At 41.8% G+C, this 18718-nt stretch overlaps 1 protein-coding gene across 1 annotated transcript in view; it reads right to left on the bottom strand.

The window, feature by feature from the left end:
* Positions 1-17814, bottom strand: part of HAPLN1 (hyaluronan and proteoglycan link protein 1) — a 32080-nt gene extending 14266 nt beyond the window's left edge. Inside the window, exons 1-2 of the mRNA XM_009641148.2 lie at positions 17715-17814; positions 3010-3384 (exon numbers count right to left, since the gene is read on the bottom strand). Of these exons, the coding sequence (XP_009639443.1) occupies positions 3010-3384; positions 17715-17814 (475 nt within the window). The remainder of the gene's footprint in view (positions 1-3009; positions 3385-17714) is intronic.
* Positions 17815-18718: the final 904 nt, after the last annotated feature.

Raw genomic sequence — 18718 nt, forward strand, 5'->3', positions numbered from 1 at the left:
TCCTGGATATAAATGGTTTTGTCTTGCTGCCAATTAACAGCCTTATGGGCCACCATCTCAGGACATCAGCCTATTGATGCAAATCCTTCCCACTGTGAGATTGGCCTTATTATTTGCAACAGATGTAGAAAGTTAGGATGGGCTGATATATTTTTATTTTTGTCCAAATATTGATTTTTGATTTCCTTGATCTCTTCTGCATTACCCAAATAGATGAAAGAGCAATTAAAGCCAGCACTGCATAAAGCTACAGATGAAATGAAAAAATAAGCATGGGGGCATGCAAACAGAAGAATACGTTCCCTCAACTATATATGTTCACTGTAAATACAAGTACATTTTAGTCATTACCGTTTTAGAAGGAAACTTCAGTGAAACTTAGACCCAGAATCACTGGATTTAGTTGCCATAAGCAGAACTGACATTGACACACTTGTTAGTCTTATCTCACTTCTTGAAAGGTTATGTTCTACCATGAAGTTTCACAAATGAAAGTTTCCTGTCTGCCTCAGAACCATCATTCTAACAATGTCAGAAATTAAGTTTGACACCTGACCCATGCCTGATGAAAATCATTAAAAAGGCGTAGTTCCTGATGTTAGCTGGTCCCTAGTTAAAATATATAAACTTTCTCTGAGCAGAGATTGGAACATACATGGCTGAAGAAATATGATTCCTCCTATCCTTATGATTGTCCTTGTTTTGGAGGCGGGGGAAAACGGGAGGGATTGGTGCCCCTGTACAGGATGGGCTGGAGCTGGCACACTTCAGAGACTGTTTAGGGGAATGGCAGTAAGCTAGAGAGGAGAGTGTATACCAGGGGGTGGGAGCCAGACCTCACATCCAATGGGCTGGTGCTGTATCATGAAACAGTCACACTAAAAAAGGTAGAAAAACCTCCTTTTTTCAGCTGTGTTACTGTATGCAGTAAAGAAAAGATTTCTCATTGCTTTCTTACTCTAGTATCAATCAAATATTGCCTTTCAAATGCGGATCTCTGCATGCGCACAAGTATTTGCACCAAGCTTCAGGCACAACTTCCTGATCTGCCACTACAGCCATCAGCATCTCCCCTTCCCCAAGCACTCCTGGCACAGCAGCAAGCATTCGTACTGAAACCTCCTTGCTTTTAATAGCAGAAAGCTAATGCACTTTTGCTTCGGAGGCACAACGCTAAGGGGCACGAGATGAGCACCTGGTCCAGATGCATGGCACGATGAACACTTCAAAGATTTTACACAGTCTCTGACCCTTTTACATTGGCAAAAATACTGTAATGCCGTAAAATGCAAGGAAATCTGATGGGGAGCAAGAGGTATAGTTATTTATGTGGAATATCTCAAAGCCTGATAGAAGTATGCACTTAGGACGTAAGGAGACTGTCAGAAGAATATTATCAAATTATCCAGCATCCTCGCAAACCAGGGGTGGGCTCCAGGACCCTTTGCACACCAACATGAAAGGAGAAGACATGTGCTAGGGTCAAACAGAGCTAAACAGATGCTACATGTTTCTGACCTGGATTGCATGGAGCTTGCTGTTCCTTACGTGCAGTAAATAGCTGCACTTACCGCATTTTCATTTACATCCTTATTGTCTGGAGGCCACCCTGCGAGGTGGAACACCCTTGCCCCGGGGGGCTGCCCACACTGTAGTGTGTCTCCCCAGCATAGAGCCTTTGGCTAGCAGAGGAGGATAAAGTAAAATGCTTTTTCATCCTCCTTATTTCTGTCTTCACCCAAAACTGTTCCAGACAACTTGAACTGGACATGTACATGTCCAGTTTTCTTTATCTCCTAAGCTTGAAAGGAACAGTGTGCATTCTCTTTAAAGACAGATTATGTGAGGTGAAACCACCTAAATGGACTCTCCTGCTGACATGGGAACTGTGCAGGGCCTTCCTGCACTCAGAAATGGAAGGTTTCAGCAGCCTCCAACCAGGAATGGAAAAACAGATGTAAAGAAGCAAGCCAAGCCCATGACATCTATTTGGTTCCAAGAACCACTCAACCAGTCTTATTGTGCAGGGTACCTACATAACCATCACGACATACAATAACCCTCAATAAGGAGTCATATAATTCACCTGTTTACAGGTGTGAGAGCCAGGGGGTTGATTTTCTTCTTTTCTTTTTGTCTTCCTAACTGCTTTTCACAGATAACGTGGCTTCTGTAAAGTTCTCTCTGGCACACACTTGCTGATGAGTATAAGGGTAAGGGTAAGACATCTTTACACAACTTTTAGCTTAGTGCTGAGTTCAGTGTGGTGCTTTGGGGAAAAAGGCCAAATGCTGGTTTACATGCACTGAATCTCATAAAATTTACCTGAATTTTGTAAGAGTAAATGAAAGCTGAATTTTTGATCCTCTTTAAACCTGTTTCACTGATTTTTCTAACGCTTTGCACTCTACTAGTAGTTTTCAAGAATATTGCTGAGGGAAATGACCACAGACTACATGTAGGACTTGTCTTGGCAGGCAATATAGAGTTCTAGTTTATGTAATTATAAGGCTGGAACAAACAAAACCATTGTCTCTGGAAAACTACTTTAGCATTTTTCCTCTTTGTAAAAAGATTTGTATTTGCTCCATAATCTAAAATGTCCCGAAGTTCTGTAAAATGGCTATTAGGGGAATATTTAATTTAATTTTGCCTAAGTCTACTGTGAAAACATGCAATGACTTCTGTAAAGTGACAGGAGCAAATTAAAAACATGTGGCGTTCTTCATACTATGTTTGGTCATTCTTTTTTGGCTCCCCTCACACCAGGTCTCACTGGAAGCTGAATATGCCATGGGCTAGCGTAAGTCATAGCAGTCCTAATGTTCTTCTAATTTATGATTGCTGTCATGAGCTGTCAGGCCAAGATCCCCAGAGCACAATGAATCTCACTTCTCAGCTTGCTGTGATCACTGATAACACAATATCAGCAGTATTAGGAGAAAAAAAAGCAGGTATTCCTTAACACCGTACAAATCTGAATTTAAGTGTAATGCAGGTGTTACATACCTTCCAAATTCAGAGCTACCACTGCTGTATCATCCTCTAATCCTTCGATCACCTCACACTTGTATCTCCCGTAATCCTCCAGTATTATATTTGTGATTATAAGAGAGGCATCGTTTTCACTGCTTTCCCTCAGAAACACTCTGCCCTGGTAGCTTCCGTAGCTCTTTCTGTGGTGTCCCATTGCAACAAAGACGTCCACTTCTTTGAGGTAATCTGAGGTGAGTTTGGTCCACTTGACCCGGATTTTGTGGGTTCCTGAGCCAGCTGTTGATGTGTGTTCATGGTAAAATTTACATGGCAGTGTGACATTGCCACCCCGGTGTGAGAAGATTTTAGCTTGCTCTGCTACCACAAGTAGACGGGGTCCGTTTTCTGCTAGGAATCAAGGAGAAAAACAAAACCAAGAATTAGTCAGCAATATACCTTGTGCAGAATGGGTATGGTCAGTGCCCTAACAACCATCAGCTGTATTATACACCAGGTCTGCAGAATGAGTTCCCTGCAGTCATTTTGTACCTATGCTGTAGTGGGGCACATAAACCAGCTATATATCATTATTTACTTAGCTGTAAGTATGGCTCCGTGTGTGCTCTCCCAGACAGGCAGAGAGGCAAACTGTTTTACAGCATCGCTGCCTGATGTAGGCAGAGGCCATCCTATATACTCCATATATCGTGAAGATGTGTTGTATCAATATATAGACAGAGGTGTACAGCTGGTAGATGAATGCTGTCATCCGTAGAAGGCTCCACATAAAAACCCTAAATTTCCCTGTGGGCTGTTCTAGAGCTGTCCACCAACGTTGCATTTTTTTTCATAATTCAATTTTTATGTATGGACTCAGCTTATTCAGGTGGCAGCGTACAAGCCCCTCATGATCTGGGACGCAGTGAATCAGGCTCACAAAACAGATAAATCGTTACTGTCAGCATAATTCTAAAATGTCTCATTTTCTACATGTATTTTCTTCTAACATTTGAGTTCAAGTTCCTCTTCTGGCATACTTCCACCAAAGTAAGAAAGTCCAATTTATCTTCAAATGTAAAATTCGGTCCTCTCCTGGCCCTTTTCCTGATCAACTCAATCTGTTTTTTCCTTATCTGTTTTCCTCTTCTCCTCCAAATTCATCACTATTTTATTGCTGAGATTTTTTTTTTTTTTTTTTAAATATTTTGGTGTCACGCAAACTCATATTTAACTGCCTGGCTCCTCTCTTCCTCACCCCAGGCTCCCTGCTCTCTTTTCTCCCTAGTAGGTCACTACTGCTGATGTTGCTCTATGAAATAATTATGTTTAGGGCAGTCAGCTTGAGCAGGTGCTCGCTTCCAACCTTCAGTCTCTGGGGTTTCTTTGACAGTCTGTGCTGCCTTGGGAAAACCCTGGAAAGCACAGATTTCACAGGGGCAGTCAGCAGATGTATCCAAAAGCGAGAATATTTCCTTCTTTCAGTGCCTCTTGCTTCCCTCATGCGCAGTTTGCAAAATTGGTTTAGCAAGCTCAGTGCTTCTGTAGATATTGCTGTCCTCTATCACCAAGACACCAATGGATCACCAGCGCTCTGCTCGCTGGGAAAGAATTACCCACCCCACTCTACAAAACAGATGGCGAAGAAAGACTTCGTAGCTACCTGTGTGTTCAGCAAGTCAATGTGACCGCCCAGAAATGCGATTCCAGACTTTAAGGCTCGGTCTGTCTCTCTCTAACTTCAGCAAAAGCCAAGGCTAAGCTCCCAAATGCAGGGGCTGCTGAGAGGCTGACCCGATGAAAGCTAGCAACAATTTTCTGCTGGCATCCGTGGGGATGAATCTGGATTGATAGGACAAAACCGCAGACATGCATGCAAAAACATCATCGGCCAGAGAGAGCTGTGGATGACCAAAGGAGGGAAGGACTGGGGTGGAGATGGCTGGCACAGGAGGTGTTGGTGACGAGCTCACCAGGGAGTATCCCACACGGGCAGCACTGCAAAAGCCTGCGGTGCACCTGCAGCCATAGGGGCTGCAGGGAGACGTTAGGATCTGGAGCTCGTAAATGTCTCCAGACAGTCCTAGGCTTCCGAGGCTTTTTGACAGGTCTGCTGGCTAAATGGCATATTTTCCTGGACTGCAGTTTCAGCCTGACTTCACTATCTGTCCACGCTGGCTACACTAAGCAGCAGAAGAAGCCCCAGGGTGTGCAGCATTTTATGACTATGCAAACGCATTCAGGGGTGGTAATTGCAAAGACAAGCTCGCTCAGCACAAACGCACATCTGCTGAAGAAAAACAGGTATGCCAAATGTGTAGTTCTTCATCAGGAGATGCTGTGTTGAGAGCATTGCTATTGCCTGCACAGGGCAGACCTAGCCAGGGCACCAGCTTCCTCAAGAATGAACAAGCTTGAGCACTGCAAGGTGTTTTACCAAGGTGAGAGACCTTCCTACCTAGTGAAAAATCTTTAATGTAGAGCTGATCACCTGCGGCTCCATATAACTGCTTTTTTTTCCACTGCTTTTCTTCCCAGAGGCGAGCAGAGCCTCGGGGTTGCTCCGATAACCCATCCTCCCTGTTTCAGAGGAGAGCATCTAAGGAGAGAGGTGATCTGAGGCAAGGCACCATGGAAAGTGTTGCTAACAGTGTTTCCACAGGATGAGGAGAAGGAAGAAGGTGAAGGCAGCCAGGATGGTTTGTCTGTGAATTTCCCTGTTTCCTTCAGGGACAAAGACGTTCCACAGACTTCTGTCCACCTTGGGAGGAGAAATGTTATGTTTTGGGGTGGTTGTTACCGAGAAATCTGAATCAGAGCTCAACTATGTTGGGTCTTTACTACTGAAATAGTCAAGTTAATAAATATTAGCAGAAAGGACTGGGGCAGGAGGGAGAGTCTGACTCAGGCTGCTAACTCTCGCTCTTTCTAACAACAGCTAGTCTGTGCCAGCAAGGGCTGGAGGCTTGCTCGGAGCACTGTCACCTCTGACTCCAGCCTTAGCATCCTAATGCGGTGGTGTGCCTCTCTCCCGGCTTCTTCCCACCTCCTCTGGCCCTTTGCAGCAGCCATTACCTGAGTTTATGTCTCAGTAAGCGTAAAGAACAGAGGGGATGGTAACCTGGGAAAGGAAAGCAAAGCATGGCTTTTCTCAGCCTGGAACACCTCCGTGGGTTCAAAGGGAGATGCAATGCTTGAAATATGCCTCCACCCTGAAGTTTTCTAAAAGCCAATTCTTTCTTACAGAAAAAGAGATGATGTGCCCGTCTCTTTGGCAAGACAGCGGGGCAGAAAATTACATTGCTGCTGCTCCCAGACCTAGGAGAGAAGGAAAGAGGAATCTCTGGCTTTTGAGGAAAAGCATATGTCAGGTTGGGGGGATGCTGCATAGTCTCTTTTTGGGCTAGAAGACATGCAGAAGACATGCAGGCAGCAGGGATTTGGGATTAAAAATAAACTGACTGGGGTTCGGCAAGAGGCCAAGAGGTCTCTATTATCCAGCAGCTGGAGAGAACTGGGGCCAAATTCACCTAACTGCATACTTTTGGGAGGATGACAAAATTAATGGGCTTGGTCCTTCTGGAGTCAACAGAAGAGTTAAAAAACAAACCACAACAAACAAACAAACAAAAAGCCCAAACACAGAGCAAAACAGAATCCTTTCATTTACAATATGTTTAGCACTCTGGACGCAGCATTCTAGCTTACTGCTGAGAAAGTCAGCTTAGATAAGGAATGCATCCTGCGTCCTGGGTTACCTTAATACAATGAACCATGATCAGCTGAGAAACAGTGACCTGACCATGGAAGATGGGGTAAACACTGTTTTAAAGGCTTGTCAGAGTGGCTCCCTGGCTTCTTTCCTCATGGAATTTCTGACAATGCTGCTCCTTCTGAATAAAATTATCTTTGTATCTAAAAGCAGGGATATCTAAAAGATGAGTGCAAGAAGAAAAAGATTGGACACGAGAGTGTTACTGCAGAGTCCAGCATGTTATTTGAAGAAGACAACACTTCTTTTTCCCCAGAACTACTTTCTTCAGAAGTACAACCAGAGAATTTATAAGGTGAATGGCGAAACAACTGTAAACTCTGCAAACCCCACATAATCCCTCGCTTAAAGAGTTGTCTGCAACAGGACAGTTTGGATCCTTGCTGGAGACAAGACAGACCGCATGCATGGCCACTCAGGAGCCTCAGGTGCTGGACTAATGGTGAGGAATGTGCTGGGCAACCTCCAGCTGCTCCTTCTGTTGGGAACTGAGATGGCAACAGCCTGGTTATTGGCTCTGGTCTCAGCTCTAAGGTCAGAAATGGGATGAGAAAGGTTTGCTAGGTGGGATTTTCATGTTCCAGGCATACTTTGCCTTGTAAGACAGTCAGCAGCTTAGCTGTTAGTACAGGACCAGGCACTACTGGTGACTAATTTGCCATATTTCTTTCCACTCCTGCTTCCCTACTATTGATTCTGACAGGCCTGTTAATCCTCTTGGTGCAATTAGATGGATGACAAAGGCAGAATAAGTCAAAAACATCTCAGCTAGCTAAAAATGAGATTGTCCAAGTTGCAGGAGCTGTACAGCTGCGTGGGATAACACACACTCTGGGAGCTGCTTTTCCAAGCTGTAGGTAAAGACTGCCCGCCACAAATGAAAACTCACTTGGAACCTTGCTATTCGGGTTGGCTTTGCTGTATCTCAATGGTGCCAAGTCAAGCAGGTATATACTGCAGGCAAAAGGGTATCTTGCTACCTTAAGCAATGAGGCACAGGCAGCAGCACACTATCTGCCTCTTTTATTCTCCACCTCTCTATCTCCCTTGTCTGAAGGCTATGCAATTAGCACTGCTGTTCTGGTTGCCATTACTTTGTACACATCTACAGTCTAACCTTGACTTGGAAGTGTTGGAGCGGGTCCAGAGGAGGGCCACAAAAATGATCCGGGGGCTGGAGCCCCTCTCCTATGAGGACAGGCTGAGGGAGTTGGGCTTGTTCAGCCTGGAGAAGAGAAGGCTGCAGGGAGACCTGATTGCGGCCTTTCAGTACCTAAAGGGGGTCTATAGGAATGATGGGGACAATCTTTTTAGTGGGGCCAGCAGTGACAAGACAAGGGGTAATGGTTTTAAACTAAACCAGGGTAGGTTTAGACTAGATATAAGGAAGAAGTTCTTTACAATGAGGGTGGTGAAACACTGGAACAGGTTGCTCAGAGAGGTGGTGGAGGCCCCATCCCTGGAAACATTCAAGACCAGGTTGGACGGGGCTCTGAGCAGCCTGATCTAGTTAGCAGTGTCCCTGCTCCTGCAAGGGGGTTGGACTAGATGACCTCTAGGGGTCCCTTCCAACCCAAAACATTCTATGATTCTATGATTCTATGAAGAAAAAGGCTGAGGCACTCGCACAGGCTGATGGACCCCGTCTCCTCTGCGAGACCCCTTGGGGCAGTTGTGCTGGGGGCCGGGCAGCTGCTGCCCCTTGTACCCTGCGGTGGGCGAGCAGCTCCCTGGGGAGACGAGGGAGGCTTTTCCCGGGCACAACCCGGTGCCACTGTCCCCTCTCCTGCTCCACAGCGATGCCAGGAACAAACAGTCACAGACTCGAGAACCCCTGGGACCTCTCCATGGGGCTGCTGGGTTCTCATGGCTCTTCCTCAAGGGAGCAGAAATAACCTGGAGCTTGAACCCAGCTCTCGCTCAGTTAGAAACAGCCCCGAGTCCCCATCTCGGCACAGCCCTCTGCGTCCCCTCTCCAAATACCCTGTGTAAGGACGAGGCCCCAGAGCCTCTCCCTTAGGACCTCCGCTGGCTTTGAATAAGCCAGGCACATTTCTGCACAACTCTCTAGCATGTTATTTGAAGAAGACAACACTTCTTTTTCCCCAGAACTACTTTCTTCAGAAGTACAACCAGAGAATTTATAAGGTGAATGGCGAAACAACTGTAAACTCTGCAAACCCCACATAATCCCTCGCTTAAAGAGATATCTGAAAAGTGACTAATGGTGAGGAATGTGCTGGGCAACCTCCAGCTGCTCCTTCTGTTGGGAACTGAGATGGCAACAGCCTGGTTATTGGCTCTGGTCTCAGCTCTAAGGTCAGAAATGGGATGAGAAAGGTTTGCTAGGTGGGATTTTCATGTTCCAGGCATACTTTGCCTTGTAAGACAGTCAGCAGCCTAGCTGTTAGTACAGGACCAGGCACCACTGGTGACTAATTTGCCATATTTCTTTCCACTCCTGCTTCCCTACTATTGATTCTGACAGGCCTGTTAATCCTCTTGGTGCAATTAGATGGATGACAAAGGCAGAATAAGTCAAAAACATCTCAGCTAGCTAAAAATGAGATTGTCCAAGTTGCAGGAGCTGTACAGCTGCGTGGGATAACACACACTCTGGGAGCTGCTTTTCCAAGCTGTAGGTAAAGACTGCCCGCCACAAATGAAAACTCACTTGGAACCTTGCTATTCGGGTTGGCTTTGCTGTATCTCAATGGTGCCAAGTCAAGCAGGTATATACTGCAGGCAAAAGGGTATCTTGCTACCTTAAGCAATGAGGCACAGGCAGCAGCACACTATCTGCCTCTTTTATTCTCCACCTCTCTATCTCCCTTGTCTGAAGGCTATGCAATTAGCACTGCTGTTCTGGTTGCCATTACTTTGTACACATCTACAGTCTAACCTTGACTTGGAAGTGTTGGAGCGGGTCCAGAGGAGGGCCACAAAAATGATCCGGGGGCTGGAGCCCCTCTCCTATGAGGACAGGCTGAGGGAGTTGGGCTTGTTCAGCCTGGAGAAGAGAAGGCTGCAGGGAGACCTGATTGCGGCCTTTCAGTACCTAAAGGGGGTCTATAGGAATGATGGGGACAATCTTTTTAGTGGGGCCAGCAGTGACAAGACAAGGGGTAATGGTTTTAAACTAAACCAGGGTAGGTTTAGACTAGATATAAGGAAGAAGTTCTTTACAATGAGGGTGGTGAAACACTGGAACAGGTTGCTCAGAGAGGTGGTGGAGGCCCCATCCCTGGAAACATTCAAGACCAGGTTGGACGGGGCTCTGAGCAGCCTGATCTAGTTAGCAGTGTCCCTGCTCCTGCAAGGGGGTTGGACTAGATGACCTCTAGGGGTCCCTTCCAACCCAAAACATTCTATGATTCTATGACTTCAGTGTGGTTCCCATTTCAAGGACAGTAAGTAGGCTTGCTCTCATGGTTACTAGAGCTCTCAATTCAGTCTCACTTGCTGGCTTATTGGTTTAGTTCCAAATTTTACTACCGGACACATATTCAGATATTTTTGTCTTTTTGGTTTTTTTTTTTGGTTTTTTTGGTTTTTTGGGGGGGGCGGGGGCAGTGTTCTTTTTGTTTGGTGGTTTTTTTTTTTTCCCTCTTAGCTGACTTCTGCACTCAAGAGTAATGGCAAGGCAAGTTTGGAAGGCCAGGAACATAAATGTGGGGCAGAGAGGATGAGTCACGCCACGACCCTTGGCAAACAGCTTTATCCACTTTATCCATCAGAACTGGCCAGAAGCTTATGCTGACCTGGCTATGAAACTTGATTGTTCCCACATTTTAATAGACTAACTTACAGAGCAATAGTGGAGAAAAAAATGTGCATTTTTAGAGGGAAAAAATTCATAAGTCAGCAGTCATATCATAGATGTGATTTGTCAGATAAACTCATATGTTGCCTAGATGTTCTACATTGTTAGCAAGCCATTAGGTTAATAACACTGTCTGCTATCCCGCTTTAAAGAAACACAGAGTTCTTTCTTGCTTTCCTGTAGTATTACCAGGGACTTGAGCACAACTCCCATGCTAAAATACCCTCACTCTTCCTACAGCAGTTTATATATATACATAAAACAATGTCTTGTCATCCTACCATGCTTATTTAAAACTCAAAAATCATTTCTGTGATAATAATAATTCCTACTTGCTATAATATGTACAGAAGTGCATTATTGGTATACACATATATGTGTGTATTACTCAGACAATCCAAAGGGAAAAACATGAGGAAGAATTATGCACACACTTTTTTCCACATACTTCTCCTTCTATGTTTTTTCTAACTATTTTTTAACTAATTACCCTTTTACTTTTGTTTTGGAAAAGAAATCTAAAAACTTTTATATATATGTGTAAGACTAGGAAAAGCTGTTCTTCTTTGGCCCAAGCATTAATGTCATTTTGTTTATGTCACAAGAAAGAAAACACAAGCATCAAACTCCCATGTTCTTACGTCTAAACTGACAGGATAAAATACTCTCTACACGGTACTTTTAAGTTTTGACCTACAACTGGTAAAAGAGATGCTAGAAAAATCTTAGTTAAAAAGTTCAGGTACATGGTTCCAAATAATAGTAGAGCTAAAAATACCCATTTAGAAAGGGTGAAGAAGAAATGTCTCTCCAACATAGAGATGACAAGATTGAGGAAAAACATTTTTCAGCTGACCCCATCTTCTCAACTTGAGGAACAAGTTGGGCGGAATTGTTAAAGGGGCCACATTAATTCAGGTTTAGATTTCTAGGAGACCTAACAGCACATAAAACTATCAGGGAAATAACAAACTTCAGCTCTTCTAAAATACTGCCTTAAATAAAATTTAGGTATGTGTTTACTTCAGTATAGATACAGAAATTGCATGTAGATTGGGCCTTATAGAGCAGAATAGAATAGAAATCATGACAATGCCTCTGCACCTCTTCTGCACAGAAGGAAATCTTCATGGGTGGCACCGAGAATGTTTGACAAAACTAAAATATCATGCAGAACTGGTGAGGAGCTTTTCCAGTTCTTTAATTACCTTTAAATGCTACATACATGGAATTTGACTGATGCAGCAAGTAAAGGCAAATTAGTAATTTAAATTTATGTTTAATGTGAATCCTTTTGCTTTTGTAATAGTTTGTTACAACCTAAATATACTGGTACCTATCATTTAAGGACTATTCCAGAATACGCAGTCCTGAGTGACTTTAATGGAACCATCATACCAACAGGAGGTGAGGTTGCTCTTTGCTGACATTTCTGTTACATGCTGTTGCAACACGCCATGGTCTGAAGAGGAAAGTGAGTTGAGTTGCTGCAAAAGAAGCAGCTCAATTATAAGAAGACCATGGATCATGACATAATCTAAAGTGCCCTAGTAAGAAATTTTGAGCAGAAAAGACAAATACAAGAAAATGGAAATAAATAACAGGTAACATCACTGAAAATGGGAAAATATAGAAAGGTGGACCAAGGAAAAAAGACAACAAGAAAGTGGAAAAGCATGAAATGGGAAGATTAAGAATTCGTTTAACAGGTCACATCAGCAGTGCATCTAATCTCTGATCATGTCTTTGGCTAGTCCAGCAAGTCTATGCAGCTTCTTTCTCTCTGTTGGTTCTAGCTTGTTTTGAAAAGGAAGTGGACTGTAAATAAAACTCATTATCATGCAGAACAAGTTGGGTAAAGATTTCTTCTGCTTTTGTTATTGATAATTACTTTAACTTCCTTTTTTTTTTTTTTCAATAGGGCAATACTAGAAAGTTTTCTGCTTGTTCCATGTTGACATGTTTCTTGGTACGTATAAATAAATCTGAGCAGGGATCTTGTTAAGCAAATGGGTGTGTTCTTGTATCTGAAAGGTAAAGAAATGCTGCATAATATAAATCCACTTATATTCAAGGAAAAGCTAAAACATTAAATGTTGATCGTTCACAATCCAAACTTCGTATTCTCTTTACTGGGCTTTCTTGTTGTATTTCTAGAACCTGAACAAACTGGAGGCATATGTTAAAGGCTCCTGCCACCCTTAAGTAATTAACTTAGCAATTACTGTAATAGCTTAGTCAACTCTGTTTATTTTGCAGAACAGCAAACACACAGCTACCCACAGAAGAATGCTCTTATCTGTGAAGGGTACTCTGCCTCTGTGAATAATTGGTCAGCAACTAGCACTATGAATAGATTAGAGAGATATACAAAGCTGAGCACTGAAAAGAATAATCTTCCTCTCTCATGGGTCACAGAGTCCTTAGCAGAACTTGACTTCAGAGAAAAGCCTGAGTCTTTAATTACATTGATATTCTTAGAGAAGTATTGTTTTCTTCTTGGGGACACTTATGTGGCTAGGGTATACTTTTGTCCCATTTTCACATTCACCAGATGATTTCGTTTAGGATTATGACTTTTTCTGAAGAGTGAAACTGGCATCCCCTAAGGCACACACACAGTTTACTGGGAAGGGGAAGAAGGAGGTGTGTGTGAGGGACACAACATATCTTACTTAAATATAGTTCTGTCATTGGCTTTTATCGACAAAAGTTAAACTGGAATGACTTTTGTATGAAGACAAACTACCAGAGGGGAAGGTGATATGGTCAAGCATGGTCTGGGATAATAGAGCAGCCTGACCAAAACCACAAAATCCACCACAGGCTTCCAGAAAGAAAATAAAGCCACAGAAGAGAAAAAATCCAGCTTTAGATATTTTATAAATTTTGTTCACAGATATTGCAACAAAATCAAAGAAGAAAAGATACGAACAAAAGAAGTGGGCCAGAGGAAAGAAGCAGAAAGGAAAACTGGTAAAGGTAGGGAGGTAAAACTGTCTAGCAGACGAGAAATTTGAGGTCCAGTTTTACTGTATCAACCAACAAGGGGAGGACCAGGAACTAGAGCTGACACTGACAGGAGGGACAGAGATATTCGTGAAGCCAGCAATTCACCTGTAAGAAAAATTTAAAGATTTAAGAATGACCATGTCTATGCCTCTTGCAATGTTAAAGAGTGTTTAGTAAAGCTAAAGAAATCCACAGTTTCAAGAGAGTGGATGTTTGAAAGACAGAGCTCTGTGTTCATAAAAGCAATGACCTGTCCATACAATCAGAGAACATTATGATTTATGAAATACTGTTCGTTCTGGTTAGCAAATGCTGAGTTTGAGAGAGATGGCAGGAGTTTTTATGCCAACGGAGGGGCGGCAAAGTGGGGTAACTAGATCTTCTGGTTCCTGACACAGAGTTGTTAAGGGAGTCAGAAGCACGCCGAAATAGCTGTCAGTCCATAATACAGTATTAATAGGTGGCTGCTCTTCAGGAAGCCCAAATGAAAGATAAAGGTGATGAGGTGGCACTGTACATCAGTGCTTTAGCAGGTTCTGAAGAAATAAGAAAAGACAGCGAGGACAAAATGGAGCATGGTTCAAAAGCATGTCAGGAAGGACTGTAAAAGGTCTTACTGTAGCAGTGAAAAGAAGTCTTTTAAACAGGCACAGGTTCATTTGGCAGTATGGATTCACTACACAGATAAAAGTGGAAGACAACAGAGAAATGACCCCAGTGCTATATTAACGAATCCTCCCTTTTTAGTAATGGGTTTAATGCTCGAAAAGTATGATGTTTTTTAAAGTACGAGTGCACTGATATGAAATGCAAACATAAAGATGAAAGCTGAACTCAGAAAACATAGCCTGTTCAAAGAAAAGGGTAGAAAACCTCACGGCCTGAAGTACTGATGTTACTACTGGCACTTGGCATGGCAAACCTGACGGCAGAGATATTAGCTCATCTATCACTTTAAGAATGGTACCATGCATTTCTGGACAACAGCAAAATAACAAATATATGTAAGGAAAATAATTTAACTGTTAACAGGCTGATTAGTCTGACCTCAACAGCAAACAGGACCTTAGAACAATTTTTGAAGAAAAAATTGTTGAAGAATAGAAGCAGACTAAGTCACTAGAAAGAGGGATAAGATGTAGTAGATACCTACCAAAGGGTGTCAGACTAATTTAATCAACTACATAATAAAAATAAATGTATGAAGCCAGAGAAAGGTGACATATCTGTCGCTTGGAGCTCAGGGAAGTGAGTGATATGGGAAATACATGAAATTAGACAGGATGGAGAAAATGGGTGTTTTGACAGAAACTTTGCTAAGTGTCTAAGAAATAGATACAGAGAGACCGTACTTGGTTGGGCTAAAACGCAAATAATTAGCCTAGTAAAAGGCCAGTGAACTGGCTCCAGTATAATTTTTGACACCTTTAATATTTCCACTAACTTTACCTTATAAAGTAAATGTGACTATTGAATTAATAAAATTTTCACACGACATATTAACCATCACTGAAGGGAGAAGAATGGATATTTAGAATGACTGAAGAAAAATTATGCTAACATTTAATACTGAATGCGTAATCTAGATTTTTAAGGCCTAGTATGAAGAATTATTGATATAAAACTTATACTTGTTAATTGCAAGTGATAATGAGGGAGAATGACTGCTAAATATGGTCTATCACAATAGACTATCAATCACTGCAGCTTGGCTGGCAAGAGCACAAATTTGATCCAAGGTCTGAAAAACAAAGCACTGTTAGACGGAAAATAAAAACACGACTGCCAGCCTAAAATCTTGTCTGGAATAAAATTCTCACTGGGCACACTCAAGAAGTATGAATTCAAACAAGAACGAGTGTAGAGATGAACCACTAACACTATCTGGTAACTGAAGGTTATACACTTAGAGAAGAATTTGAAAAAGTTTACTCACATGATAGCTGTGAGGATATGGTGTTATTAACATTTTAAAGTGAACACCTAAGCAGAAAAATTGTTATTGGAAGCTAAGGAGCAGCACTAGTAGAAACATAAGGCCATGCAATGGCTATGAATAATCATGGAGGATTAGGAGAGTGTTTTTCATATCAGAAGAAAAGGGTCCGAAACTACCTTGCAGTAATGAGATTTGAAACCCCCCCCTTTTTTTTTTTAATGAAACTAAACCTGCAGGAGATTACATGGCGTAAAGAAAGGGGAATAGAAGATTGTTGAGTTCATTGCCTCAGGAGATCCCTTTCAGCTCTGTATACTTGAGTACACAACATCTATCCGTACCTTTTGTAATTCCAAGGCATTCCAAAGAATAAAATCCAGGAGGAGTTTAGCTACACATCTCTTGGATTTCAGCCGTGGAGGGGGACGCTACACTCCTTAATGTAATATAAAATACCTTTTGTATGAAGTTATAGCACATGTGTTCCACAGGCTTCCCTGATTTCCAGCTCGTTTCCAGGTGTGGATCATTGAGTGTGTTTATGCAGCACTGGACAGAGCAGAACCCCAATTCTGATGGGATTCCACAATGCAGAGAGGAATGAAAAAGATTAATAGTAAAAACACCAAGTTCCAAGCAGTTTCATTCTTTCTGATTTGTGGTCTGTGTATTTCAGACCCTGAATCAGCTGATGTACAAAGCTCATGGTAGAGCTCAATTTTAAGCTTTGGCCAGCTTTCCTTGAAGAAATAAACTCCTGAGGTTCAGGCGAGTTTTTGTGGGTAGGGAGAACAACCCATCTTGAAACTTTCATCAGCTTTGAGCTATTGAGCACTTGCAGACTGCGCTGTACACACGCTGAAGGACGAGCATTAAGCGACATGTATGACTTGCAAATTACACTAAACTGCTGACTAAGCAGGTTTAACACACACAGATTAAGGAAAAAAATATTAATTTGGTTTAATTATTTTCACTAATTTCATCTTCCAAAAAGATAAACAAAGCTCAGAGATAAGAGATTGCCTTATAAAAGGAAAGGGAAACTATATGTGTATTAGACACTGATGTCAAATTTTAAATTTACCCTTGGGAACGAATTTTCATCATCTTGCAACAGTGATATGTCTTCATTTTGATACAACACATTCATCTGACCTTCATCCTGTGAGTTTCCTCAGAGTGAAACCAGCTATCTGTTATTCCCTATTTGACCTTGAGAATCTGAGCGCCTGTTTCAATAGGTACCTTTAACTTCTGTGACTTTCCTGTGAACTTCTAAATGTTCAGGCTTTCGTAGTAACCTGCCCTAATTGGTAATTTGTATTCACACAAACACCCAAAACCCACAATTTGCCAGCTGTTGAGAGGAAGGAATCAAACTTTAAAAAGAGAGAGACAGAACAATAATGCTGTTTCCTCATTTTGCAAGATCAATTTTAGCCAGCCTTAAGAAACATATAAATGAAAGCAGGAAAATCCCTGTTAGTTCTGCCTGTCCTACTGCATAAATCCCCTATTTTTTCTTATACAGGATGACCCTCAACGACTGAAGCTGGGACTGAAAAAACAGCTGCATTGTACTGCAGACTCAAATCCTGCTACAGCTACAAGCTCTAGGATTCAAACATGAACCAAACAGGATTATGCAGAAGGCCAGTATAATACTTAGTGTGAATTAAAGGTATGAGGAAAGAGACATTGCTTTTGGGGTAAGCTGCTTTGTTTTGTTTTTTTTTTCTGGTTTAAATTGCCCAATTATGATCTCAGTTGTGCTGAGCCCTCTTAAATAATAAAACAGCAATAAATTTCTGTAATGTGAAGAACTATGTATGACAGTCTTGTTAAAATCAAATATATATTCCGCAATAATCCAAAGGTATTTCAACCCATTGCAGCTGCTTATTGCTTTAGGATGCATGCTTTTTTTCTTTATCTTAAATCATGCTGTACTTTACTCACTAGTCTTTGCAAGGTTGTGACTAAGTGCTGTTAAACAGTGCAACTGACATTTTTGTACTTTCCTTAGGCGTAATAATAATGCAACAGAACCAGAAAATAAAAGGTTTGGTCACCAGTAACAGCAGTATTTAAAAAACAGTGCAGCAAAATAAAAAATTAAGGATCATTAAGCATATTATTCTGTTTCCCTCAGCAATCTGAAGATACTGGTATTTTCTCATGTATTTCCTTACCTTGAATGTGAATAATTCTTTCATGCTCCAGACTTGAGTTGTCAGGGTGAGGTTCAGCCCAGCAGACAGAAATCAGCACCAGAAAAAGTAGACTCTTCATCTTTATAGTCAAAAGAATCTTCTTCACTGTAAGGGCGTCACATACAAAGAGGCTTGTAAATTTTTGGAAACATTTACAGTGTTGCACTGCACAACTTGTTACAGCAATGATTTTATGAGAGATTGATAACATATTTAACCCACTCAGCTGAAAAAGTTACTAATTTTTTAGGCATGAAGACTGGACCTTTTTATCATGGACTTTCATTAAATGAAACTGGCAATCCATATTTAACTCTGCCTATGCAGAAATACAACATGAAAAAATAAAAGCAGACACACAAGTATCCACAAACCACAAAACATTGCAAGACCATATGTAAGCAATCCTGTGTTTCAAAAAAGGTTCTAGTGTACTCCTGCTTTTCCAGACCTACTCTAGGTCTGGTCTGTAAATACAATTAAAACAATCACAGCTATCACTAGATACATATTGACTGCATGATGCTGTCTGTTGGTGATAGATTTTCAAGATTAAAACAATCTTCTTGTAGGTTTTGGCATTTGAATCAAGACTGCAAGTTAACTTAGCAGTCAGGGTGGTAAGTTTGCTTGAGCTTAGCAGTAAAGACGACAAAACATTTCTTATGCTGACTAGAAAGATCTATTTTATTTCAGATCCACTTACCATTTTAAAAGATGCCTAAATACACAATGAAATGTTCAAAACCATGCACAATGTAGGTTAGAGTTGTATATGCTACCACTGCAGCTGCCCTGATTGATTTTTCATTCATTTCTACCTAGAATGCTGACGCACTAACTTAGTGTGCCAGGTAGGGTCTCTGCAGTCAGCAGAGCTGAGCGCTGCAGGGGAAATCTCTGCCAGCCTCTGAGTAGTAATTAGACAAATGAAGACCTGAAATAGAAAAGGAGGCACAAAATACAAGAGGTTTTATGTAGAG

Source organism: Egretta garzetta, unplaced genomic scaffold, assembly GCF_000687185.1.
Source record: "Egretta garzetta isolate BGI_Z169 unplaced genomic scaffold, ASM68718v1 scaffold136, whole genome shotgun sequence".
Lineage (NCBI taxonomy): Eukaryota > Metazoa > Chordata > Aves > Pelecaniformes > Ardeidae > Egretta > Egretta garzetta.